Raw genomic sequence first — 27,613 nt, forward strand, 5'->3', positions numbered from 1 at the left:
GTCAATCTAAGGTTATTAAAACTTTTCTCCTTTTATTTCTAACTCTTCCACTATGTGGCTGTAAAGAAAATTTTAATAGAATATTTTGACATATAACTGCCTTATCTTCAGTAAATTAGATCCTTGACAAATCAATTACTTAGAGTTCTGTGACAGCTCCGTTGTATTTCTTTTTTTTTCATTTAGTGTAAGTGCTTTGCTAATATTTGGAAGGACATGAAAATAGGGTATTTTTAGAATTTTGTGACAAAATTGCAAAGAATGGACATTTTGGAAAAAATGTAATACTTAATTTGTAACATTCCTTGCAATATAAAATGATTTGCAAAATGTATTATATATAATTTGCTTATATAGATACATTTTGCTGTATAAAATTTAAAGATGTTAATTATGCTATAGATATCTTGTTGAAGTTACTTTTTCATTTTTAATAGTAATGTTATATTTATTATAATTAAAAATTATAAAAGAGAAAAGGTACATAAAAGGAAAAAATAGAAACATAATAGAAAAATAATATAGTAAAGAAAATGAATATATATATGTAAAGAAATTACTTCCCCATTCATTATAATGAATATAAACAATTTTGGTAACTTATCTTGTCATAAAAGACAACAATGATCTTTTATTCCCATATCTAAGCTCTTACCTATAAACAAATCCTTAAAACATTGCTGTTTCAGGCCTGATCAGCAAAAGTCCATTAATGTACTAGAAATAACATATCTATTTTTAACCTTGATCAGATGAACCACCCTGCTTCCTTTTACTTGTAACAATCTTGAATTTTAATCCCTTCAAATAATGTCATAGAACTTGATTTCTTTTTATTTTTTCTTTGTCTTTTCTCACAATATTCTTCAAAGGGTTAACAAGTCTGTTTTGTATCTCCAATATAGAAAAATTACCCAAGTCGCTCTCATGACTTATTTCTACATCCCTTTTAATTATTAAGACATGAGCCTCTTTCTTTTGTATGTCAAGTGTAGCATCTACAATTCTAATAGCTTGTCATTTTAAATCCACTTTCAAATCAGTCTCATTCTTGTATAGTAAAACTTGTTCCTCTTCCATAACATCTTGTAAATATAGTCTTATCTATAAAAGCAGATGCTGTTAAAATTAATGTCTGGGTCCATTGTTAAAAATTAACCTTCAATATGTCAAATGTTAAAATATTTTTCTCCATTCTGTATTAGTAAGTAAAATTTAAATGTTCTTTAATTGTAATCTTTAGTTCTTTCTATATAGTGTCCTACCTTCAAAGTCCCATCTTATCATGTTTTTAAGTATTTATGAATTCAAAACAAAATTATATTCCCATAAGGATTCTTGTAATTAATTCCAATGTCTCATTTCAAATCCATCTGGAGCCTTATTTGTAACATTCCCAAATCAAAGTTCTAATCGTCCTTTTGATGTTTATGCTTCGCCCTCCCAATAATTTTTTAAAATCCTTAAATTTATGTTTAGAACTTCTTTTGCTAAGGGTTGAAGAAAATTTACTTGGTGTTTTCAGACTTGTCTGTTTAATGGTTCCTAAAATTGCTGAAATTGCTGAAAAGCAATTAACAAGCAATTTCTGGAAGTAGAAAGAAGGAAGCTTGAGCAAGATGTTGGTTGGTTTAACCATTTAGTCATGTCTGATTCTTGGTGACTTTATAGGCAAGTGCTCTCCATGCTACCCTGTCAAGCACAGCTTCTTTCAATTGTTGGATGTTCAACTTTGTATCAGATTTGATGTTATTAAGCCAGTGTATTTATTGCTTGCCCCTTCTTTTTGTTCCATTAACCATTCCCAACATTCATTAGTTTGAGCAAGATGACTATTCCCTTGTTTCCCAGAATTGTAAACCTGATGGTCACTGCTGCCTTGGTGTCTTCATGAGGAGCAACTCTCTGGAGCACTTGGGGGTGATGTGAAATCCTCTCCTCGTCCAGAGAAGAATTACAAAGGATATTTCATTTAATCACGGCTGTTTGCTTCACCTTAGTTCAGTGCACCATATCCCAGAAGCCATATTATCAAAGTTACTTTATACAAATTATAATTTTTGTTATAGACCTATAAAAAATCTTAATTTTAATGAATACAGTATAGCCTGCATAAGGAATTGCCTCCTCTTCAACTACCCTCACCCACTATCGCTTTTTCATCTCTTCTCTGTTGGCCGCCAAGTATCCTGCCTTGCAGTGTGGCAATCATCCCCAAAACTGAATGGCCCTGGGGCCATTTGGCACGCTGCAGCTCAAGGTTCTTGGCACACCATTGTGGCTCAAGGTTCTTGGCACGCCATCGCTCTGCAAGAAGTCCTGAGCTGCAGCTCAGTGCATAGCTTCCACCCCAAGGAAGTCCTAGCAGTGTGCAAGACTCTCACTCAGTAATTTGGTATAAAGCTGCCATCCCAGGAAGCCCCAGTCGCCCCAGCTCGTCCTCTCTTGCTGCCCTGCACTGGAAAAAACCTTCCATCCTGCACTCTGGCACACAGTTCACCTGACTTTGCTCAGTTGATTCTTGCTCCTGCTGACAAGGTATACATTTCCTGATCCTTCACAAGACAGTTGCTGGCTGACACATGAGGCCATGAAACCACAGTGTGTGACATGAGGAAGACCCATTAGAAGTGGGAGCAAGAATATAGTGAAGGGCAGCAGGGGTTGCAGAGTGCAGGGAGTCAGAAAGGTATAGATGGGAGATAGGCAGATAGGGGGAGTTGTACTCCTGGAGTGGTAAGTGGGCTGCCAAGCACCCAATTTTTGATCACATGACTGTGGAACCATGCAATAACTTCAGGGACAAGTTGAATGTCCATTCACCTCTGCCCTAACTTCAAACATATTACTGCAAAGAGAACATTACATTTCTAGGAAAAAGCAGTAGATGGGAATCAAAGCTCAGGGTACACATTTTGCTACATGACATTGTGTCTGAATTTGCAGTTCTAATATTAGTTTCTTGTTCTATGATATTTTCTTTTTATTCTTTCCATGGAGTTATAAAATGAGTTTTCTCTGCATAAAGATGTGGTTGTTAGATGTGGTTGTCATTTTTTTTTAATTGCTCTCATCTAAATACAGAAAGCTGTGAGGGCATTCTTTTTTCACATGTTTTACATAATTAAAACTATCAGGATATATCTCATCATCCTTGATTTTTCCCACCCCGATGTTTGTGAGAAAGCAATCCTATAAAAAGCAAAACTTTTCTCCCTGAATTTTATTGAGTTCATATTCTTTAGATAAGCATGTTTTTGGGTGAGAGTATTTAGTAAAACAATTTAGTAAGATCTTTGCAAGTAAAGCATTTTTCCACTTAAAAATTGAAATGCTTTTTTAATAAGTTTTCACAGGTATCTTAAATCTACAAGGGCTAACATCTTTATCCTTTTGTTTTTTATTGTTTCTCTTCAAAAATTAAAATTATAAAGGAGTCGTACTATTTTTTTTTTCCTGCTGCGTTGATTCCTGGAAAAGGTGTAAGTTACAATGAAGAATCATATCTCTGATGATTACTGAGGTTGTTTTCTTCTAATATTAAAGGCAGAACATTTCTAGTATTAGTAACTTTATTATCTTCCCTCATTAAATGAAGAAGTTTTGTTTGAAAATTAAGCAACAAAGTTCCTTTTGTTTTACCTAGACTGCTTTATTTTAAACTAGTCATTAAACCAAGGAATAATCTACAAAAAGTCTGTTATGTGTCAGAAAATATTTAACCATACTTTCTTTCAACAAGCAGAAAAAAATAGAACATACTTTTGCTAAAGTATCACTAAACTTTGTTTCTGTAAACTGAGAGTTTCTATGGGATTTTTTTTCATTTAGTGATTTTCATATTTTCTCATTATTTTCCCTGATTTATTGGTTTATTAAAGTTTTATTTTGTAAGATTGTCCTTTGATTTTAGAGTGTGATTTTTCAACATAATTTCCTCTTTTACATTTAGAAATAATGTGTACCTATTTATTTATTTATTTATTTATTTATTTATTTTATTTCTTTGGATTTAGGGATGGAAGGGATATTTCTGTTCTAAATTGCAGTAAATCTTTGGAATCTTATTCAGATTAATCATATTGTAACATTAATGAAGTTCTAAAACATCATTTAGCTCCAGTGTAATAATAATTTAACTGTAACTTTAGATCTTTCTTAATATGTTTATAAAATTAAGTATAAGTATATTTTTACAACTTTTGTAAAAATCCATATTATAGAAGCTAATCAGTTTACTTCTGTAGATATTTTAATTTTCTAGGTTTATTCTTTGCTATTGGACAAAACTAAAATGATTTGTCGTAAAGCAGATTTAATTAAAAAAGCACTAAAATATTATTCCAAAGAACTAGGAAAATTTAAACCTAGGCCATCTTACACTAAATTAATTAATCTTAATTAATATGCATATTGGCTTTCCTATTTGGTGCTTTATTTTACTTTTATTCTTATATAGTTTTCTTAGACTTGCAGAAGAAGTGGATATAAATTCATAAATGATCTAAAATAACAATTTAATTTAAAATAAACACATTTAAGTGTATATTTTAATACATTTTATATATTACTGTTGAAGCCCTCACAGCTTCTATGATACATGTTATGCATTTATTCAATTGTAAATCATAGGTTACTGATTCAATTTAAAACTCTTTAAAATGTAATAGAACAGTAGCATAAAATATTTCAGATGTAGTACAGTACAATAATGGAAGTTTCCCTATAATTTTTTAAATGTCTTCTTTATGTACACATAAGACAGCATATTTTGACTTCAGAAACCTAAAGTTTCTTCCCAACTATTTGTTTCAAATTGAAAATAACTGTTACATTGAAATTTGATCTTCTAAATCAATGTGATAATTTTGTCAGGTGTAAGATTTTTCAGTGAATCTTGGCTGAATAGGATTTTTTTTCTGGTTCCCTCACACACCAACTTCCATCTGGTCAACAGTTGATAATTTGCAACTTGTTTGAAATATAGAAGTCCAGAAGCAAAGTCCAGGCAATGGTTAAGAAATTTGAATTTGTGCCAGAGCCATAGAGAGTGCCAGAGCTATTAAATGTTTAGTGAAATATTTTTGTGGAACACTATATGTCTTCCTTTTGCATAGACTATCTGCAGAGGGATAGTAACTACCTTTAGTTTTGTAATGAGATTAAAAAATTTTAGATGTGAATGGTTGGATTCAGAGAGTAAGAATTCTGTTTACAGAAAGCTCATTCTGCTGAAGGGATCTTTGCCAGTGTTTTATGCTTTCTACAGCCTGCAGCTCCCCAAAGACCCTGGAGCTAACATGCAGCTGTGGGTCACTTTATGAAAATTCTTTCTATTGAACCTTTGTCTAAGTCCAATCCTGATGTTGAAAACATTTTTTTTTAATCTGTATAGTTACCAGTTGCTAGACAGTTTAAGTGTATTAAGTGTGTATATGGATAAGAATTGCTGTTTGCTTATTTCTTGCTTATGGGTTATCCATAGTTACCTGATTTATTTCAAAGGGAACAGAGGGTTGTCTCAAATAATAGGAATATCCCAAAAATGCTTTCCTATAGTGAATTAGAACACCTGTGTTGAGAAAGTAAAAGAAAACGGGAATCTGTCCACAGAATCTTCGATGTTGCACAGAATACTGGATTTGTTATGCCTTGCATCTAATCCAAATTGATGTTTATCAAAAGAAACTTAGAAAGAGAAAGAAAGATAAATTTCTGTTGATTGAACGAAAAAGTAAAATGTCTTTCAAATTAAACTTGATCCCCAGTGAACTCTCAGTACATTTTCATGTTGTTTTCTTGGCAGTAATATGAAAATAGTTTGCCATTGTTATCTTGATGTTTTATTGACTTCTCTATGGTTCCAGGATTTCCTGGTGATTTTCCACGTCCTAGCCAAATCCAGCTCTGGTTGAGATCAGAATTGACCAATTCTGGTCAATATCATAGGAATCCTATAGCCACCTGCTATAGGATTCCTATGATATATATGTGTGTAACATCTATACTTAGAGTCATTCTAAAGTAAATTGAAAACCTAATTCTGTGAATTTGATTGTCCCTGATTCCTAGGAACTTTGCCAAAAATATTGAAATGAGTTGCATCTTTAAATTCAGTCTGGCAGCCATTTTCAGATACTTCTGCAGTTTTCATTAACCTAGTAAAGTCACCTGGGTATTGGGCACTTTCAAGGAGATTTGCTTCTTAAGTATGCTTGATATCAAGCTGTGTGTTAATAAAAGTTGTATTTATGCAGGGTGAAAGTGTAAATTCAATTTTGTATTCTAATAACTTAGAATGGACCTGTAGATAATAAAATATGCTATCTTCAGCCTATGTTAGACTAAGAGCTCGGTATTAGTTGATCAAAGAAGCTTTCCTAATGATTAAAAATGCAATCCCTATTGTTTATTCTGATACAAGTTCTTGTAATTACTCATAGGTAAATTGATTGATTTATATTTATTGAAAATTATCTGGCACCCATTCAAAGGATCTCGGAACAAGTTGATAAATTAGTTAAATTAATCCTAATTAAACTGATAGAGGCACTTTTAAGAAATAATGTGTATTTTTAATATCTTGGAGTGGATTAATCAAGTGTTTTGTAGCAGAAATGTAATGGCTGCATAAGCATTCCATATTTTTTTCATGATTGCCCATATAAACAATTAGGTAAATGATTAAATTTCCTTGCTAATTTTATTTATTTATTTGTAAAATTTATTGGCCACCCATCTTACCACAGGGTAACTGGGTGCTTACAATCTTAAAAGGATGGAAATCATACAAAACCTAAAAGACATAAATAAAATACTGTATAGATCCAAATATATTACCCCAGTTAAAAGATGGAAACGGAGAGAGGAGGGAGAGAGAGAAGGAGTAGGATATGGGGGAGGGGGCGAAGATGGATCTGTTGTTAATCTATCAACCACTCACTAGTTTTAGCGAGGTCTAATTAAATAGTAATATTAGCTGACATTATATATTGCTGGATGTTCTCTATTCCTGGATATTTTCCAGTCATATTCATGGACAAGTATAATGGCATGCAGGTGGATATTGGAATGGCAGAGCTCATAGTGAATGTATTAATATGTCCTACAGATTTTTGCAGTAAAATATAGAACTCTTAATTCTGTAGTGAGGAATCGGATCAGATAGCCATGTGAATTCAAATATTTCATGGGTATTGTAAACAAAATCCGATTAAATTGAGGCGGGGTATAATCTAATAAATAAAAAGATAACAGTTAGTTTATAGATATATTTGCTAGTCTCAGAGTTTGAATTTAGAGTTAAATTAATAAATTATAAAATTGTGGATTCTAAATATGTGCTGCAACAGAGAAACTATGAAGACGGAAATAAAACACCTAACAGTAGTTGTATCTTTGGATCTGTGTCTTGATTGATTATGTGTTATGATGAGACTAACTGGAAAGATACATTATGGAAGGAAGAAAAGTTATAGTCCTATGTTAGACGAAAACCAACAGAAGCATAGTAGTCTTGGATCAGACATAACATAAAAAGACATTGTATAATGCCCTTTCTTAACCTGAATGTTTTAGATGTTATGATTTGGAAATATATCCAGAAATAAACCATGCTGTAAAAGTCTGGAATAGAAGAAACTGTAGTAAAACAATTGTTAGAAAAGAAGCAATCCTTATTTATCTGTCATTCTTGCTATTGTTTACTCCACCAGAAGTTTGTAGTCAGGTATTTACTCAGTATGGTCAGTGAAAATTAGTAAAAAGGTAATATTTGATTTCAGAGGATGAATTTGATAGAATATTCCAAAAAGAACTGGTAAGAGAAATTGGCCTGTGGAAGTGTAGCTTTACTAATAGCTACTTTCTTTATTCTAAGATATAATGAATTATTAATTATGATTAATACTAGGATTCAGATCTCAAAGGGGTTTACAGCTTAGGAAATGCTTGCCACAAAACACAAAATTCACAAGGAAAATTATCTATCTTATAAGTGCTTTGAGTTCAGTTGGCTCAGTTTTTCTTTTACGTCTTTAAAAGTGGAATGTATATTGTTATACATAGAAAAAGCATGGTTATTACAGTTGATAGGCAAAGTGACCTTTTTATAACTAAAAAAGTAAATACAGTAAAAGTAAAGACTATATATATAGCAAAGTCAGTGTGACAAGTTAATGTGAAATTTGAGTTCTAGGGAATAAAGTGAATATGTTTTATTACTAGTTCAATCTATTCAAAACGATGTTGGAAATAATTGCATTGATAACATGTTCATATTATCTTGTTTCTTTTATCTAGGATTTTAATCCGATCCTTGATGAAAATGGCAGCCAACAATGCAGTTTTGAATAGACTGGAGCAGAAGGGTGCTGAAGCAGATCAAATTATTGAATACCTTAAGCAGCAAGTTGCGCTTCTGAAAGAAAAAGCTAGTAAGGCATAACATTAAAATAGATCGTTAATTATCCATTTTAAATCAGTGAGTAAAATCTAAACCATTTTTAAAAATTATTTCAGGTAACAGCTTTCCTATAAAAGACTAAAATAACACATAATTTCCCACCTCCCCAAGGGGTATATTTGGCAGTGCTCTTTTAAAGAAACTGAATAGGTACCTGAATTAAAATGGTAATAACAGTAAGAAGGGTGTTTATGGTTTTATAGTCAGTAGAATCATAGAGTTGAAAGGATGATTTATGTTATTCAGTCCCACTCATTCCTATTTAGTGCAGTAAACAGATAGTTGCCTAGCGTCCACTTTACTATATCAAATGGTGAACTTACAGCCTTTCTGTTGAACTGCCTTTGCTGCTATGAATTCTTTTCTAACATTCAATCACAATCTGCTTTCCTGTAGCCTACATCCATTCTTCTATGTCGTGTATTCTGAAACAAGAGAGAAGAGGTCTTGACCTTCTATGTGACACACTTAGTGGTCTTTAAATAATGCTATCATATTATACCTCACTTATTTTTAGCTCAATGCTAAACACACTTAACTTCTTCAATCTGCTGTATAGACTTATAGTACCTTAGGCATCTTTGTTGCCTTTCTCTGTTATTCCAATTTCTGTGCCTGTTGTGGCAGGAATTAGATTAATGCAGAATTAAGTGGAATCATTACATTCTTTGAATCAGAAATTATCTTTCTCTTGGTGCAGCCTTAAATTACATTTGACTTTTTGGCAGCCACATCACATTCCTGGTTCCAAGTTAGCTTGCACCCAACTGCTTTAACAAGGATTTTTTTTTTAAACCAACTACCATCACTAAACCAGATATCCCCAGTAATGATGCATTTGATTTTATGTCCCTAAGAAAAGAACTGCCATCCAATCGACAATTAGAATTAGTTTTCTAATCAGGATACTATTATTTTGTTAACTATATATAAACTATTATATATCTAAGGGAGGCCTAGCGCTCACAGGTTCCTGGTTTCTAGTCCAGCACCTTAATTATTACAGAAAACATCTACAGTATTTGTACAATCTTAAGGAAATTACCTAGTCAAACATGTGATAGGTTTAGTCTATTACTTGTTCTTGACAAATCTATATTAGCTTCCTTAATTATTACATTGTTTTCAATAACCTTATATGATCTATTTTAAAATTGTCCTAGTTATCAGTATAGACTGATTTGTAGTTTGCTGCTTTTCTTTTATTTATGATGGGACAACATTCACTCTCTTCCAATCTGACACTCATCAGTTTCCCAATTTTTTCCTAAGGATTTGGTGAGATGCTCAGTTAGTTCCTTTAGTATCCTAGAATCGTCATCTGATCCTAAAGTGAAACACATTCAGACCAAATAAATATTCTGTAATCATGTATCCATTGATTTCAAACTTCAATCTTGTCTCTTCAGATACTTATTTTTGTTAAACCAACCTGAACTGTTTGAAAAACTTTGCCTTGCCCAGGTTGCTTGTCAACATTTTGCTGTGTTCACTGAGTAGCTGGTATATATTCTTTTTCTTTACTTTTGAATGTATCCAGCTCATTTTCATATTCTTGATATGAATATTCTTCTTCACTAACATTCTTCACTAACCTCAACTTATTCTGAGTTTTTCTGTCACCATTTGTTCACTATTCCTTTGTGACTTGGCCTCGTTTCTGTTTACTTTTTCTTTAACTTGATGGAATGTTGGAAATAAATTATATAAAGGTATTGTCAACAGATAACTCTCTGAATATTGAACATTTAGCTAGGCAAGGGAAGCTGACAAATGGAAGAGCCAACCAGAGACTGCTGAGAAAAATATTTTCTCCTTCCTTCAACCCCCCCCACTGTTTTCCTGTGGGAGAGGCTATTGGGCAGCAGCTTGGAAATATTGCGGTTTTCCACTCTGAGCTGCCTCTCTCCACTCCTGGATATATATAACCTCAGAATGGAGATTAGCAGCTCATTCTGTGCTTCCCAGTATATACACATGCATGCAACACGAGAAAGAACAGAAATACACCCAGAGACAGATACTGAAAATACAAATTTGGTTACACAGAAGAAAATACAGACAACTTTCTATGGCCATTGCTGGAAAAGCATTTGGAAAAAAAAAATCTGCATCCTTTTCCTAACTTTTTTATTTGCAGGCCTCCACTTAGTTTTCTTGTGTATATTTTGAATTTTCTTTATCTGCTGTTCTCCATTTTTTCTTCATTGCAGTTTACGAGTTCCTAAAGAAGGGGATTAGCTTTTTCATCTTCCTCATTAGGATCTCCCATTCATCTGATTTTTTAAAAAAAGTTACATGTCTGACTACTCTGAACTTTTTGTAAAATAAAACCAAAATTGTATGTTCAACAATACATATATTATGATTGCAATAATGGAGAATTTTTTTATTCTATTATTCAGGATTTTAAGCTTTGTATTTAATGCATGTATACTAAAGCTTTGTCCTTTTTATGTTCTAAAGAGATTTTATGGCCTAGAGTCAATAAACAAGGTTTCTACTTACAAATATGAAATGAAACTTTTCAACAGTTTCACATAGTTCTGAGATAATATCTCCAGAATCTGTCATCTTTTTTCCACTCCTGGTTTCTTGATATAGAACATTTAAACAATAAACTGTTTAGCTATGCATTCCATTGGAATAGGCATATAACATGGTTCCAGCTTGTATTCCCACTAGAACCAAAGTTCATTTCTTAGAATATATGCCAAGGAAAAGAGAGAAGAAGTGTGAATTGAATAAAGAGTCCCTTTTGTATATGTTATGGATTTAATTGGAAAACACAGCGTTCAGGGGGTATTACTGCAGGGTTTTAATAACAATACCGGGTGGTAAAATATCTGTTTTAATATTTACAAAAGCTGAAGTGAGTGTTGATATAGGCATTCCATAGGATCTCTCTATAAGACACCTGTTCCTTGTTCCACAATCTTAATGGAAATAACATGGAACTCTTTGATTGCTTGTTGATGCTTTTCCCATTATCATGATTTTTGCTTACGTCTGTTTGTTTTTATATCACTATTTTCAAATCTGATATTTGAGCACCCATAATAGTTTCATAAATGATTCATGGAACTTCTATAATTGTAAATGTATCCAATGTAATTCTGTATTTTAATATAAATGTTTAGTCAAAGTACACAAGGTATAAGTAATTATGAGATTTCTCCAATGTCTTGAAGTTTTCAAAACAAGTTCTGTTATTCATTTATAGCATCTAGCAATGAAACATTTTTGACAATTGAACAGTGATTCTAATGAGAGTTCGGCCTCTTACAGTCTTGCAGGCATCTCTGAGGGAAGAGAAGAAACTGCGTGTTGAAAATGCTAAACTTAAGAAAGAAATTGAAGTGCTAAAACAGGAATTGATCCAAGCAGAAATTCGAAATGGAGGTGAGAAATGTGTTGTTTTATGCAAGCACACCTCATTTATAGTGATGTTTGTATTTTTTCTAGAGTCAGTATTAAAAACATTAAAAGGGGCACTTAAGGGGCAGAATTGCATTTCTTTTGCTTAACGTGATATGAATGAGAAGGAAAAAACAGGAGAAGTGAGGAAAAGGAAAGATACTTGCTACCCCATTGTCTATGCTGCTTTCCCCCAAAATGTTGTAAAAGTGAAGGTTAAGAAATAGCTTTTATTAAAGTATCCCAGGAACAAGATACATGGACAAACTTGAACTATTTGAATGTTTTGTTTGTTTTTAAAGACCAAGTGATACAACTTCACTTACAGAGAAGGATTGAAAATGTTGAAAAGTCTTATGGATTGGGGAGAACGTAGGGTTAATGTGTTTGATTTGTATTTGCAGTTGTCCTAATTTTAAAATTGTTTTGACACCTTAAGCACCTAATTTGTTGACCTTGCTAAGTTATTGCTTTGTTTTTGTTTTTGTTTTAATCCATTGGAAGCCTGAAAGAGGAAGAATTGCAAGTGAAAGGTGGAAATATACAAACCTTCACCCATTCCAAAGAAAGTTAGTCACTGATTAATAAAAGCATTCAATAGTCACAAATAGAGATAGTTTAGATAGCATTAATGAAACATTAATTAAGCATTAATTTCCTCAATAAGATGAAAATTATTTTCATATCCACTATTTATTCTTTTAGTTTGAAAAATATTTAGTTAGATGAGGCTCAGGCTAATTCATTGAGCATGAAAAATATTTAAGTTAGATGAGGCACAGGCTAATTCATTGAGCATTTTATGTTACATAATATTCTGTTCGTGCTTTTGATCAGGTCCAATATTTTTCCTACAATACATTAGATATCTATAAACATCTGCAGTTTATAACTTCTATCCTTTGGTTCTATTTTATATATGGTTATGTCTCAACTGTATTATTAACTCATTGTAATCAATCCAACTAAAAAAATCGGGATTAAAATATCCAGATGAAGATCAGTGACTTCACATTTTAGTTTGTCTTAGTTTTGATTATGATTAATAACAAGTAGCAAATAGGTTTGCTGCAATCTATTTTTCTTTACCATTAATTGTTATGATATAAAAAAAATTCAGAAGGCTTAAAATGTAATGCATATAAATATAAGCATGTGCTTGGAAACATGGAAGAAAACATTTTTCATTTAACAATACTTTTATTCCACTAGATCAGTGGTTCTCAACCTATGGGTCGCGACCCCATTTGGGGTCGATCAACCATTTCACAGGGGTCGCCAAGCAAGGCTGTCCGCCATTTTTTCCCCTTTTCCGGCGGGTGCCTTACCTCCCTTGGGCTGGGCCAGCTGGTGGTCGGCCTGCTCCGTCTGTGCCGCTTGCCAGCTACGCCTCGGCCGGCGCAGGGGGCGGAACCACGCATGCGCGGCGCTCCCGGGCAGGGAAAGTCCTCAACTTACGACCGGTTGGGTAGTCCTTGACTTACGACCGGTTGGGTAGTCTTCGACTTATGACCGGTTTAGTCCTCGACTTACGACCGGTTTAGTCCTCGACTTACGACCGGTTTAGTCCTCGACTTAAGACCGGTTGGGGGGTCGCGGCATTAAAAAGGTTGAGAACCACTGCACTAGATTTCACAAAATACATTTAAATATCAGAATCAAGGTGTTAATTGGGAATATTTTGTGTTTAATTTTAGTGAAACAAATATCTATGCCACCTAGTGACATGGCTGCTGCAGTTTCATTTTCGAAGGATCTCTCTCAAACATCCTCTGCTGCTGAAGCTCTATCTGGTCCTAAGGAACAGATCAAAGGACCCACTGAAGAAAAGAAGAAGAAAGACAAAACAGAAAAGAAAGGTAATTTTAGATTCAATATATTGTATGTTCATAGAAGGCTGCTATAAATTATATAGCTTAGGCAGGCTCATTTTATAACTCAACTCTACATATTAATACCCTTTGCTTTTCTCTCAACTGCTTTCAAGCTTGGAACTATCCTCATTCTGTAAATGGAAATTGGACTATGTTTTGCCAGTTTTAAGATTTTTCATCCTTTTTGTTTACAACTATGCTTTGGAAATTGTAGGGATTACTGGATAAACAGGAACAATGATTTATTTTTGATGCCATGTTTATTGTTAGAATAAATAATACTATGTTTTTACAACTATGCTTTTTGTTATATTTGTTGATATAATTGTAATGTTTTTGGTCTTGATGTCATGAAAGTGTTCTTAATACTTTACATAAGGGAGTTTTTGTAAAGAGAAAAGAAAAAAATAGGTAGTGTTGTGAACTGAATTGCATCAGTGGTTTTATTAATTTGGTTTCCTTCCTTTTTGTAGGAGAAAAGAAAGAAAAAAAGCAGTCAGCTGCAAATGATGATTCAAAGCCTTTAGATGTTTCACGGCTTGATCTTCGTATTGGTTGTATTATGACGGCAAAGAAACACCCAGATGCTGATAGTCTTTATATTGAGGAAGTTGATGTTGGAGAAGCAAATTTAAGAACTGTTGTCAGTGGTCTGGTGAAACATGTTCCTTTAGAAGAGGTATAAATGAAATATCTCTGATGTATTATTTGAAGCTTTAGCAACTTTTTAATTTATTGTTGTTCATCATTTATGTATACTGCTTATAGTGTGTTCCAGTTAAGTGCTTAAATCTCAAAATCGTGAACTTGAGACTTAGTGGTTTACTTAAGGAAGCCATTAAAAAGATATCAAAAGTTTCACTATCCCAAAAAATCTACTAGTTTGAAGATTCAAGTAGTCCTCTGAGATCTATGCAGCATACTCAGAAAGGCTAATATTAGTTCCCTACTCTTATCTTCTAGACATTTGTAGGTGCAGAGATTGGTAAGGCTTGTAGGTAAGATTTTGCATTTCTTCCTTAGTAGCAAAAGTTGTCTTTAGTAGTCCATTTTGTACTTTCAGAAATTTTCCAAAACCCACTTACATTGCTCAATTACAGTTGGAAAAGGTTTGTATTTCTATGCCAACAGTAAAGAAAATTAACAGTGATCTTGGCCTTTATTGTTCACAGAACGTCCATTGTATCTGAATTTATGTTATACAGTCAGAACCCACCTTATAATATGCCAAGCAAATTATTCTTAATATCCATGGATCAAAAGAAAGTATTTTCCATAACATTCTACTGGTATTTGTTTTACTTATTGTTCTAATTTGTCACAAGTTTCTGTTGTGATCATTGTCTAATGTGAAACATGCTTTAATTAATATCAAGCACACCATCATTTTATGATGTACCATGCTTGGCTTTTCTTATATAATGAAGAATCTCCAACAACATAAGTCCAATATGGTCATTTCTGGAATATTGCTTCTTCTTAAAAAGGATGTGATCTAAACTGCTCTACATTTTTATTGGTTAAAATGTTCAAGGAAAAAAGAGACAAAAATAAAAACCTACATATAAAGGAATTTGAGAAAAAGAGTTAAAAAGCAAAATTGGCCAAATAATACATACTGTACATACATACATACATACATACATACATACATACATACATACATACATACACAAACATATTTTTCTCCAGTTTCTCTTTTCCAATATTGTGCCAGATTGATTCTTGCTGCTGTTACCATATATCATAATAAATTAGGTTACATTTTTCACTTAGGTTTTCTTGGATACCTAATAAAAAATTTTGTGTTTTAATTCAAATGTTATTTTCAGAATTTTTTGGATTTTTTGGCATATTTTCTTCCATTACTTTTGATTTTTTTTCATAACCGCTATATAGTAAAAGTTCTTTCTTTGTTATGCCAATTCCAACATTTATTGTTACATGATTTATCCATCCTGACAATTGTTGAAAGACTTACAAACTATCTGTAGAATATTTTGGACAAGCTATTCCTCAAATTGTAGCTTGATGCAAATTTTATTAATTTTTTCCATATGTCTTCTCATTGATCCATTGTTATGATTCTGTTGCATTTTGATCAGAATTTTCATGTATTAAAATTTAATTTTCTTGAACAAACTATTGATTGCATTGTGCCTGGTGGACTCAGTTGCCTTATTTTCTTTGTGCTCTTTTTCCCTAGAGGTTGTCTCAGCAGGTGGCAGTACCTTGCTTGGGCTGGGAATTTGTGTTGGGTCTCCATTTATGAATGGAGATCATCTAGAAATTAAGGACTGTAGGCTATGTTGGAAAATTGAAAACATGTTCTAAAAAAAGTCAGTGGCAAACTGCGTCCATAGCAATTCCAAGAAACCTATATTATTAAATGAAATTACCAGGTGTCGTATCAAAGGAAACTTTACTTTTTTCCCCTTCATATTTGGGTCGGAACAGAAACTTTTAGAGTTTAAATCAGGGGTAAGTAACCTTGGCTCTTTTATGACTCATGGACTTCAACTCCCAGAATTCCTGAGTCAGCTATGCTGACTCAGGAATTCTGGGAGTTGAAGTCCATGAGTCATAAAAGAGCCGAGGTTGCCTGCCCCTGGTTTAAATGAATGTGTTGGAAGGCATATTATGTGCAACCATTTTAATTCAATTTGTCCAAACATTTGTTCTGTCCTGACATTTGGGATTTGTAAATATGCATTCCATATTATATACTGAGTGGTAAATCACATGGACATATTTGTTATATTTTTTTCTAATTAGTTTAAAATTCTTAATTTAACAGTTAAAAATTGACTTTTGATCACAAAGAATGGAAAGCAAATAAAATACTGCTTCAACTATCATCCAGAACATCAGGACACAATGCTAATATTTTTATTGCTTCTTATTGCATCTGTATATTAGAGGGCCATTAAACTTAATTAGATATTTCCTGATTGTGTTGCTGGATTAGTGAAAGAAAAATTTAATTTTTTGCTCCCATGTTCCATGCATTAATATTTTCTTACCACTTCATTTGGTAGAAACCTGAAAAGACCTGTAAATTGCACTTTTTTTTCTTTTCACTTCTATATAGATGCAAAACCGGATGGCTATATTTCTCTGCAACCTAAAACCAGTAAAAATGAGAGGAGTGGTGTCCCAAGGCATGCTGATGTGTGCTAGCACACCAGAAAAGGTGGAAATTATAATTCCTCCTAATAGAGTTGTTCCTGGAGAAAAAATTACATTTGAAGGTTTTTCAGGTAAGCAGAAGTGTCTTGAAGATTGAACAGAAATTGATGAGAATGTTTTTATATGAATTATGAAAAAGTTTGTAATGTAGTTTTAAATGTGTGTATATCTGTGCCTGAAAAAAAACTCTAAACAAAAATGAAAATCAAATTTTAGGAATAAAAACTGTTTTCAATAGGAGGCAGAGAAAGAGAGTACCTGTTGTGTATTATGTTATATGCATGTCTTATAGAAGAATGTTTTAAGGAGTACGTTTTTGCCAGTTATCTGTATCTAAAGTCACACACTAGTTCATATCTTGTATTACGTGAGGTTAGTATTGAATAATATTGTTCCTTTGCTCTTCTCTTTTATCTACTTACTAAAGGTGTATGTTTAACTTTGGTGTTCTGTACTTTCTGCAATCCAATATGTAAATTGTGGATCATATATAAAATCCCTCACTCTTCAAATAAGGAATAGAATACGTTTCTAAGGATGATAAAACTAGTAAAAATGATTTCAGTAGTAAGTGGTTTACCTCAAATAACTTTACTTTTTAAAAATAATTGCTTCTCTATTGGATACAGATATTCATTTACTGACCGTTTGAAGTTACAACAGCAGACAAAAAAGTGACTTATGACTCTTTTTTACTTTTATAACCACTGCAGCATCCCCATGGTCACGTGATCAAAATTTGATTGCTTAGCAACTAGCTCAGATTTATAACGGTTGTAGTGTCTTGAGGGTCATGTGCTCACCTTTTGTGACCTTCTGTCAAGCAAAGTCAATGGGGGAAGCCCGATTCACTTAAGAACAATGTTACTAACTTAACAACTGCAGTGATTCACTTAACAACTCTGGGAAGAAGGTTCGTAAAATGGGTCAAACTCATTTAACAAATGTCTCAGCAAAAAAAAACTTTGAGCTCAGTTGTGGTCCTACGTTGAAGACTACTTGTATAGGCAAACATGGGAAATTTTGATATTATCCTAGATTAAATAAAAATTATTTAATGGAGAATCAACCAAAAAGGAGAATACAGGTGACAGAACCACTTTGGAATTATCAATGAGGTATTGTATGTGTTATTTTTCAGTATGATATGAAATGGAAAGTGGAAAAATAATATATTTCCTCTGATAAGATTAGATTATTGGTTTTTTTTTAAGTTTTAAAATGAGACAAAGTTTGTAACATATTCTGGAATTAACTTTAGGGAAATCAGTATTTTCTTACTCACATAAGTGGAATGGAGAAAAAAACCCTAAAATGCAGGCTTAATATTATAAAATTAGGTTTTCCTATTTTTTTGTGATAAAATATAGAAGTCTGCACATTGTATACTTGATAATTGGTACAATGCCATCAAAACCATTATATAACTTGGCTAATATAAAGGAAGAATGAAAATATACAGCTGGACAAGAGTGTTAATAGAATTTTATTAAGGCATAGTCTCTTGAGGCAGTTCTGCAAGTTTCTTAACAGAAAAGAAGTGGTAGCATTAACTTTGAAATTTAGCTTGAGAGAAAAGTATAGGAGGGCAAGCCATGTTTGGTTATAATTAGTTCGGATTCCATAAAAATGAAAAGTTATATTTTAAGACGGATTTAAAAGTCTGGTGGGGTAGGTAACATCAAAACCTGAACCAATAGATTTTACAGCCACAAAAGTTACTTTTACTATCATGTAGCATATGGAGTAGAGGGGAAAAAAGAGTTGCTTAGAGGTATCATTGTGTCCTTCAAAGCTTATATTCATAATTTTATGATCTGTATATAGTGTTTTCCTCTTTGCTTAAGTAGGAAATGTATATATAAAAATAACATTATGATGATCCACTATGTTATTGTTTCTTTGACTTCAATCTTTTGTATCAAGCACACTATTTTTTCCAGTTTGCAACTAAATTTTCATACTTATATTTATTTAATGTTGGCAATGTCTGTAGGGGAATAATTTCATGCATCTTGTAGAATTGTATGTATCAAGTAAGGTAAGACAGTTTGCTAGTATATAGCTAGAATATTTATTGTCCTAGACAATTAAATCACCATCTCCAAAAGGCATAGCAACAATCCTTAATTAAGTCACTGATAAATCCATTTGAAGGAGGTTTTCCATAGTGTTTTGGGCCTTCCCACATTGTGCAGGACTGCACACCCAAAGAAGTTTGTCATAATCACCATTGAAATTATGCTTGTTCAGATTCTAGAAACTTTCATCACATTTTCAAGAGGTTATAGAACATGTCATAAGACTTGCATATGATTGTTCCTTTTTTCTGCTTTTCTTCAATAAAACATTCTCTTTAAATAAAACATTGCGAGCTGCTGCTGGTTAGTGAGTTTCCTTTTGCAGATGACTATGGTTCTATTGCAATTGGATATGTTTTTATAGTGGTTTTAATGGATTGTTGCTTCCTTTTTGTGTTAGATTTTATTGTCTTTTAAAAGTCCGATTTGTAAGTCCAGTTTTTCATAAACAGATAGGAGGCAGAGAGAAATGCTTTGTCCCTCCCTCCTTTGCCACAAACTTAGCAAACTTGTATTACATACATGATATAGGTTGCCATGACTAATTAATTGTGTCATGAGAGATACAGAATTTGTGAATGGGATTCCTATTTGATGGGAAACCTGAAACAACTATGGATTTTTAATAGTTTCAAATGAAGGATTTATACCTTAACTCTAATAAGTTTGGTCTTTGGAGACTATATATCTTAGCTGTAGAATAAGACAGTGCTCTCTAAAGCACCAAAGAAAAATAAATGCTCACAAGTCTGGTAGCTATGAAATAAAAGCACCAGCATTTTATAACAAACTTCAACATGCTGAAGATTGAAAAATAGCATATTTGGTCATTTCTCCACCTTATTATTTATTATCTCTTGCAATGGTGACAATATTTGCTTAGCAATATAATAAACTTTTATATTTAAATAAAACCTATTGTTGCTGCATTTATATCACTGGAAATACTTTGTTTAGACTTGTCTTTCTAATAAGATGCTGAAGGAAGATTATTCCATATTGGGTGGAAAGTGCTCTTGCTAATGATTCTTTCATTGAAGCAGGCATCCCTCTTGCCTGTTCAGTGCTGATTTGCTTTCAGTGCTTGGTTTAGTCAAGCATGATTATAGATTGATGTTTGTTAATAACAGTATTTTGAATGCTACATTTTAAAAAAATATCATTTATATTCCCAAGAATTTTCTTCAATTTTTCTTATAGATGTCTTTCAAGAGGCTTGTTTTCTCTTGAAAGAAAAGGATGAGAAGGGAGGGTTTTATGGAGCATACACCATGGTGTTCTGGTAATGTTTAAAAGTGGTGCCTGTGCTAATCTAATACAAGCTTGCCACAGATCCCAGGAGAGTTTGCTTGGGTATTCCAAAGCAAGTTTTAATGGAATCCAGAAGGTTGTTCTGTAATAAAAGCCAGATTTTAATTTATTCTTGAAAACTAAATACGGTTTTGTAAAGTTTGCATTTTAAAGACTTGCCTGCTCTTTTGGTTTGATATATATTTTCTTTTGCATAGAGAGGCTTTTATTTTATTTGAAAGATTTTACCGTGAGGAGATGTCATTTTAATTGCCATTTAGTTACTTATTTTTTCTCTCTAAAAGATAAACTGCTGGTCTGAGAAAGTACTAATTATTTATGACTTATGCACTGAAACTTCTCTTTTGTCCCCAGGCCACAAAGAAACCTGAAAAGTTGATTTCAAGCCACTAGATAGTATAGTAGAAACCATTTTAATCCAAAGTTCATAGCCATATGGCTATTTCTGTGACCAGCTTCTTTTCTGACCTTTAAAACATGCCATTTTTAAAAATTTCTAATGAAACATCAGAGTAGATCAGTATAAAGATTCACTAATATCTAATATATAACCAAGATAAAATTGGTAGGGTTCCAGAAGAATATTAGGCTTGTTTTTTTTAAAAACAAACAAACAATATATCTCCCATATTGCAGCATATTTGTTCCTGCCTTCTAAATAGTTTCAGTAACTATTATTCTTAAATGAAATAATGGCTATAAATATCTTAGTACTTGCTAGCAAGTACTGATAAGAAGAATGTATTAATATTCATGTGTAGATATTTGTTTGGTCAAATATAGAAACAGAATGATAGGCCAGGTAAATCTTTGAGCTAGTTTTCCTTTGATATCCACCTGTTCTTGCAAACAGGAAGAGGAAGTACTATCATGATTCCTCTGTCTGTTAACCTATATATCATCTAGTACCTGACAGATGAGAGAATTGTCTCTTGTTCTAATGGGCTATGAATAAAATTCAAATGTGTAGAATGTTTGGATTTAGTTCCAATAACAAAGCTTTCAGATGGTAGATGAATTCCTTATTTTAGAAGTTATGCTCATAGTAAGTTCACTAATTGCTGTGTGAGTCCTGTACTAAGGAAATAAGGAATAAAGCATTACTGCTACTCTGCATGGTTTCTCACATTCCTGATGGGAAGCAGAACACCTAGCTCATTTAAATGGTTTTCATAATCCTACTCTTGGGCATTGTATTATTCTACTGCTGTAACCTCAGGATCATTTGCAACATAAAATTGCATAACTGTTACTAGCCCATAACTTTAGGTTACATAGGGAAGGCTGTATTATTTTATTCTTAATCATGTTGAACATACTTGAGTGATTTTTTAAAAGATGAGATAAAACAAACCCAAAACAACGTATCTCATATTGTAGATACTGTTTGAATATGATTTTAAATTAGTTTGCCAGACCTAAGTGGGTTGATTATTAATTTTTACAGATACCATTCATTGCTGCTGGCTAGAATTTGACATCAGCTTTAAACCATTATATATTGGCTAGAAGCCAAATCAGTTTTAACTGTGGTTAATCTTTCTGCAGGTATTTGTAATAATTAGTCATAAACAGGAATGATGAGGAGACAAAGTTCACAATGTTTTGTCTTTTCTTCAACTCATATTATTAATTTAAGTCCAACCTTTCTAAGGTTTTATAAGAAATTGTGATGGATGGATGAATAAACAAACAAATATCTTTTCTGAACTTTGTCCACTGCATAATCCTACTGGGCTGTGGCGTATTCACAAGTGGGCCACACAAGTGGCAGGTCAGCATGCACGCAGCTCAACTTGTGCAAGTCAAGCTGTGTGCCCATGTGCCTGCGCGCCAGCTCACCACTTGTGCAAGTTGAGCTGTGTGCTCCTCCCTGCCTGGCCTCCAAGCCACAAAGGTTGGGGACTGCTGATGTAAATAACTTCCATTACGTTATGAAAGAATATGATAATTCAAATTCCTAGTTTCACTTTCTTATCTTCCCTTTTTCTTTTTTAAAAAGGTGAACCTGAGAAAGAACTTAATCCCAAGAAGAAAATATGGGAGCAGATCCAACCTGATCTTCAGACCAATGAGCAGTGTATTGCTACATACAAAGGAGTGCCGTTTGAAGTGAAAGGGAAAGGTGTGTGCAGGGCTCCTTCCATGGCCAACAGTGGAATCAAATAAATGAAAGCAAATTTGGAAATGTTTGAGATAATTTTGAAGGGAAAAACATGAACATAATAAATATTGCCTCGCTGAAAACCATGTCTCATTCAATTTATTACAACCTTACAGATGACCTTGGCTGATCTTAAAATTTTTAATGATATTCGACCTGGTTAGTATTTGAATACAGGACACAGGGATTACCAAAGATAGACACTAGATACTGTAAGGAAGTTGAAGAGAGTTCCTGAAAGAAGGGAATGACAAACAACTTCTGTACTGTGGTGAGAAAACTGAGCAAATCCATGAGTTATGGGAGTCAGGCTTGAGGAAAACATATACCAAAAATACAAACTTTCATTCCTGTATAAAACTGAAAAAAAAATCATTAATTAGGGCCACAGATAAGTGGTAGAGAATGCATGCATGCCCATACCCATCAGTTCATTTTGTGGTATCTATAAGCAGGGTTGGAAACTAGTTTGGAATTAGGATCCTTCCCTCCCAAACTCAAATGTTGCTAATGCATGAAAATTAAGTAGTAGTCAGGCTGTAGTGAAATTTATTACAGTAATACAGTGGTTCTCAACCTTTTTAATGCCGCGACCCCAACCGGTCGTAAGTCGAGGACTAAACCGGTCGTAGGTCGAGGACTAAACCGGTCGTAAGTCGAGGACTACCCAACGGTCGTAAGTCGAGGACTTTCCCTGCCCGGGAGCGCCGCACATGCGTGGTTCCGCCCCCTGCGCCGGCCGAGGCGTAGCTGGCAAGCGGCAGAGACGGAGCAGGCCGACCACCAGCTGGCCCAGCTCAAGGGAGGTAAGGCACCCGCCGGAAAAGGGGAAAAAATGGTGGACAACCTTGCTTGGCGACCCCCGTGAAATGGTCAATCGACCCCAAATGGGGTCGCGACCCATAGGTTGAGAACCGCTGCAGTAATATATTAATACCCTAGTTCAAATGATTGTAACAATACATAGCCCAGAAAAATGGTCCAGAGAAAAAACAGAAACTGTAAATAATAGATGCATTTCATGGTTGGGTGCCCTATGAAAACAATTATAGAGAAATAGAATATGTTGTCTATCATTAAAATCCATTTAAACCACTGAAAGGGAAATGTACTAAAAAGTTCTGAACATTAAAATTAAAAACCACTTTAATAGCAGCTCTGTAAGATAGCACTTTAGCTCCATATGCATGTAAAGAATGTTTCATTTTTGGTGCCTTCTTAAAAACTAACAAATAGGAACACTATTCAGTCAGCTAAAGGTTGGTTATTCTGCCCACAAACTTTATTTCCACTCTCAGTCCTTACCTATTGAGCAGGAGGGCTCCTTCCATACTGAAGACACAAGGCAAGTAGATACTGTTTGTGAAAACGAACTCAACTTGGTCTCAATAGAGGGTTTGTAGAAGAAAACCAGAACTTTGAATTGTGTTCATAACATGCCTTATGAAGATTCAGAGTAGGAACTGACATTGAATCAGATGCTTACTGTGACTCAGTGACTCTACTTTTTAGGTATTCAAATTTCAGTCTATTTCATCTTTTCTTGTCCCTCATAGTTTCCACATTCTGACTGAATGTCCAATGTGTTTTCTGCTTGGCTTCCAATGGTTATACATAGTTGGGTATAATGACAATACCTCTTCATAAACCAAGGATTATCTCTGCCGCCAGTTTCATACATATATGAAAATAGCATGGTTCAACTAGCATAGTTGAATCTTGTGCCAGCCCACGTTTGATGGCGCATCTCACAGTGTTGCTGCATGGAACCACAACCCTCAAAGGAAGTCTAGGATACAGTGTTACTGAATGCAGCTGACAGATCTGATATGACCAGAAGAACTACTATTTAGTCCAACCAAAGTTATCCACCAAGGTGAACAATTCAGTTTCAGTCCCACACCAGGATTGAAATTAGATTAAAAGGTATCAAAGTAATGCATTTCATTCCAAGGCTCTCTGCAACTAACCTCCCACATTCTATAAAATTTTCATTTAAAAGTAGAGATTGGAATCTGAACAGAAGTTGTACAATGTGGTTGGATCAAGAGATACAGTATTTTCAAGTGAGGTGCACTAATGCCTTCAAAATAGAAGGAAACATTCCTTAAAATTTCTAAAACGGCTGTAAGTTACAATTTATTTTCTCATGGATTCCCAAGCTCCTTACTGGATTCTATCTGAGTTACGTAAAAGGCAGATATTGATTCCATCATATTTGCCAAATAAGCTATACAGGCTTGAAGTGAAATACCCTCTCTACTGTTCCCAAAAACATTCTTGTAGTAGTACTAAATAAATAAACAAGGCAAATTTCATTAATCAGCTTCAGCACAAACTGGTAGTTCAGAAATAAAGGAGATCAAGGTGTATATTTTATATCTAGTGTGATGTTATCAATGCATCAGTATTAGGTAATATTAAAATATTTTTAATGTATTGAAAATATATTATTTTCTGGAAATATAGGCCTAGTACACAAAGTATAGGTATTTTAAAACCACCTTGAGAGTTGAATATATGAAATTTATACTTGATCCTGGATATACTTGGTGAAAATAAGTAGTTTTCAATAGTATACTGCAATCTGATACTGTGGAAATTGAATCTGAAAAAATGACTATGTATCCCAAAACGCTGAAGAGTTCCAAATATGTTTGTTTCTAATCTCCTTTTCTTCTTAAAAACTTTGGTGAATTCGGTGATTGTTGTTGAGTAGATGGCATATTAACATCATTATGCATGATTGTGAATTATTTTATGCAGCATTTAAAATTTAAAAGTTTAATAACAGATAGCTAAATTGATACCTTTTCTTACTGCTAAAATGTAATCATGATAAGATTGAACAACAGAACTGGAAAAAAAAAGCTGATAGCAGGAACCAAACTTTCCTTCAGTTTTGGCACTGTATACCTGCCATAATTTAATAATCAAAATATTAAATACTATCTCTTTAGCTAACTGTATTAACTCTTAAAGATAGTTTCAGTTTTGTTTTTCATTCTAGTTATATTCAGTAATAGAAATGTAAAATGTCTGCCTAAAGAATTTTAAAAATACTCCAAAAGTAAAGGTTTTTCTATCCAGTCATGTCCAATTCTAGGGCGAGTGCTTATCTCCATTTCTTGGCAGAGAAAGCCAGCATTGTCCGAAGATATTTCCGTGGTCATGTGGCCACCATGGCTATATGCCAAAGGTACACGGAACACTGTTACCTTCCCACTGAAATGGTATCTATTAATCTACTCACATGCTTTTGAACTGCTAGATGAGCAGGAACTGCATCAGGAACCGGGAGCTCACTCCATTGTGCGGCGCTTGGATCTCAAACCCTGGAGGTCAGCCTTCCAGCTGACAAGCTCAGCATCTTTAACTGTTGAGCCATCATGCCCCCAAAAGAGTGAATTATAAAAGCAGCAAAGAATTCAGAATTTGGAAATTATAAGTTATTTAAATGTATAGCATTGTTTATTTCACATGAAGGGTCTGGAAATTGTTTTGTTTTAGAAACTCCATAATTTTTCTTAAAGCTTTTAGGTTTTCATGTTTTAGAAATCTGGCATGATTGTCAATAAAAATGCATTTTTGCTGAACTAATTGCATTACTTTATGTAGTGTGTCTGAGGCACTATGCAAATATTTGTCTATAGTAAATGATGAGTTTTCAATCTGGTCTGCATGAGTAAATAAAATGACTGTGTAAGTCTTCCAATTAGGCCCAAGGAGTTCCTGTAAAGGTAAAAAAAATGGGACATTGGTTTAATTAATAATTAACAATTATTTTACACACATGATTTTATCTTTTTCAGGATATAAGCCAACCATTGGCTTTGATATGCAATGGAATTTTCCTACCTCCTGTCTCTTATGGTTGAAAAATCCCAATCTTTTTAAAGGGGCTTTTGGGAGGTATCATAGCTGATAGGTATAAATGACAATCCAATTACCGTATGTGTAATTCTATCTAAACCTTTTCATGAAAAATCAGATTCAACTCAGGATCACTTAACAATTGCCTAAACAAGACATATATGTTGGACAAGCCATATATATTACTCTGAACTTTACAGAAAAGAACATGCCGTCCTGTGGTCAAATTGAAGATCATAGTAAGTGTATTAATATACCTTTCACATTTCTATCAGGCCATATTCTATGTTAGAATTTAGTCCTTAGAATCCAGTTGTAATCTGCTTGCCTTTATTAAAATCTGTATTAAAATCTGTACCCCAACACTATCACCACATATAGGTAAGAACTGGATTTGGATGAATTCACACACACATATCTCATTTTTTAAAATTCATAACATTTTACTTTAATTCCCAGTCCAATATTTTAATGTGCAATTTCTATTGTAGTTTGATGTTACGTTATCTGAGCATTAAACCCTGGTGATGGGGCAATATATATATATAGCACTGTTATTTATCATGGACATTACCTCAATCAGTTGTATGGTGGAAGTTTCCTCTTCTTCACATAAAACAACATCAGCTCTCAGAATCAAAAGTGCCAAGTGCAGACCTTCCTCTCCAAAGTGCTGGGCTAGACCATCTTTTATGTCTTTCTGGATCTGCTCTTTGCTCAGGCTGCTGTGAGGATATCCAGGAGTGTCCAGGACACGGACTTGCACAGTTAGTGCTCTTCCTTGCTGACGGCCAAAACCTGAAATGTTACAGCTGCGACCTAGGTGGCAGGTTGTAGTCACGGAGCATGGGGAAAGAAAACTTGCAAAGTCTGTGCTTCCCAGAAGAGTGTTTCCTGCTGCACTTTTCCCACTTTGTGTTCTTCCAAGCAGGAGGAGATTGATGCTCATCTTGCTATCGTCAGACATTGTATTTCCCGCTTGAAATTCCTATGAGATGAAAAGTGAATAGTAACATTATTTAATAAAAGTAGTGGCACTATGCAGACATTGCTACCATATATCGGAGCTAAGCTTAATTGGTTATGGTAGGGGTAGGTAACCTTGGCTCTTTTATGACTCGTGGACTTCAACTCCCAGAATTCCTGAGCCAGCTGGCTCAGGAATTCTGGGAGTTGAAGTCCACGAGTCATAAAAGAGCCAAGGTTGCCTACCCCTGGGTTAAGGAGACAACTTGAAGAA

At 33.7% G+C, this 27,613-nt stretch overlaps 2 protein-coding genes across 4 annotated transcripts in view; one reads left to right on the forward strand and one right to left on the reverse strand.

Annotated features, from left to right (window-relative positions):
• Positions 1 to 22,583, forward strand: part of AIMP1 (aminoacyl tRNA synthetase complex interacting multifunctional protein 1) — a 25,411-nt gene extending 2,828 nt beyond the window's left edge. For 2 of the 3 annotated variants that reach the window (XM_015809987.1, XM_015810060.1), the window contains 6 exons: positions 8,302 to 8,435; positions 11,753 to 11,866; positions 13,579 to 13,740; positions 14,229 to 14,434; positions 16,847 to 17,015; positions 22,339 to 22,583. In XM_015809987.1, coding sequence (XP_015665473.1) covers positions 8,302 to 8,435; positions 11,753 to 11,866; positions 13,579 to 13,740; positions 14,229 to 14,434; positions 16,847 to 17,015; positions 22,339 to 22,505 — 952 coding nt within the window. In that variant the 3' untranslated portion in view covers positions 22,506 to 22,583. The remainder of the gene's footprint in view (positions 1 to 8,301; positions 8,436 to 11,752; positions 11,867 to 13,578; positions 13,741 to 14,228; positions 14,435 to 16,846; positions 17,016 to 22,338) is intronic. The other variant, XM_015809912.1, reaches the window with a different exon arrangement.
• A 3,388-nt stretch (positions 22,584 to 25,971) lies between these two features.
• Positions 25,972 to 27,340, reverse strand: GIMD1 (GIMAP family P-loop NTPase domain containing 1). Its single transcript, XM_015811550.1, has 2 exons — positions 26,948 to 27,340; positions 25,972 to 26,232 (listed from the first exon to the last, which is right to left on the reverse strand). The coding sequence occupies exons 1-2, from the start codon at positions 27,338 to 27,340 to the stop codon at positions 25,972 to 25,974; spliced, it is 654 nt and encodes a 217-aa protein (XP_015667036.1).
• Between the last annotated feature and the right edge of the window lie 273 nt (positions 27,341 to 27,613).

The sequence above is a fragment of the Protobothrops mucrosquamatus genome, unplaced genomic scaffold, assembly GCF_001527695.2.
Source record: "Protobothrops mucrosquamatus isolate PMUCROS unplaced genomic scaffold, P.Mucros_1.0 scaffold_4, whole genome shotgun sequence".
Lineage (NCBI taxonomy): Eukaryota > Metazoa > Chordata > Lepidosauria > Squamata > Viperidae > Protobothrops > Protobothrops mucrosquamatus.

Coding starts and splice junctions, on each gene's coding strand:
- GIMD1 (XM_015811550.1), bottom strand. CDS start 27,340: ATGTCTGACGATAGCAAGATGAGCATCAATCTCCTCCTGCTTGGAAGA. Junction 26,233..26,947: donor CCACCATACAACTGATTGAG/GTAATGTCCATG, acceptor TTACCTTTACAG/GAACTCCTTGGGCCTAATTG.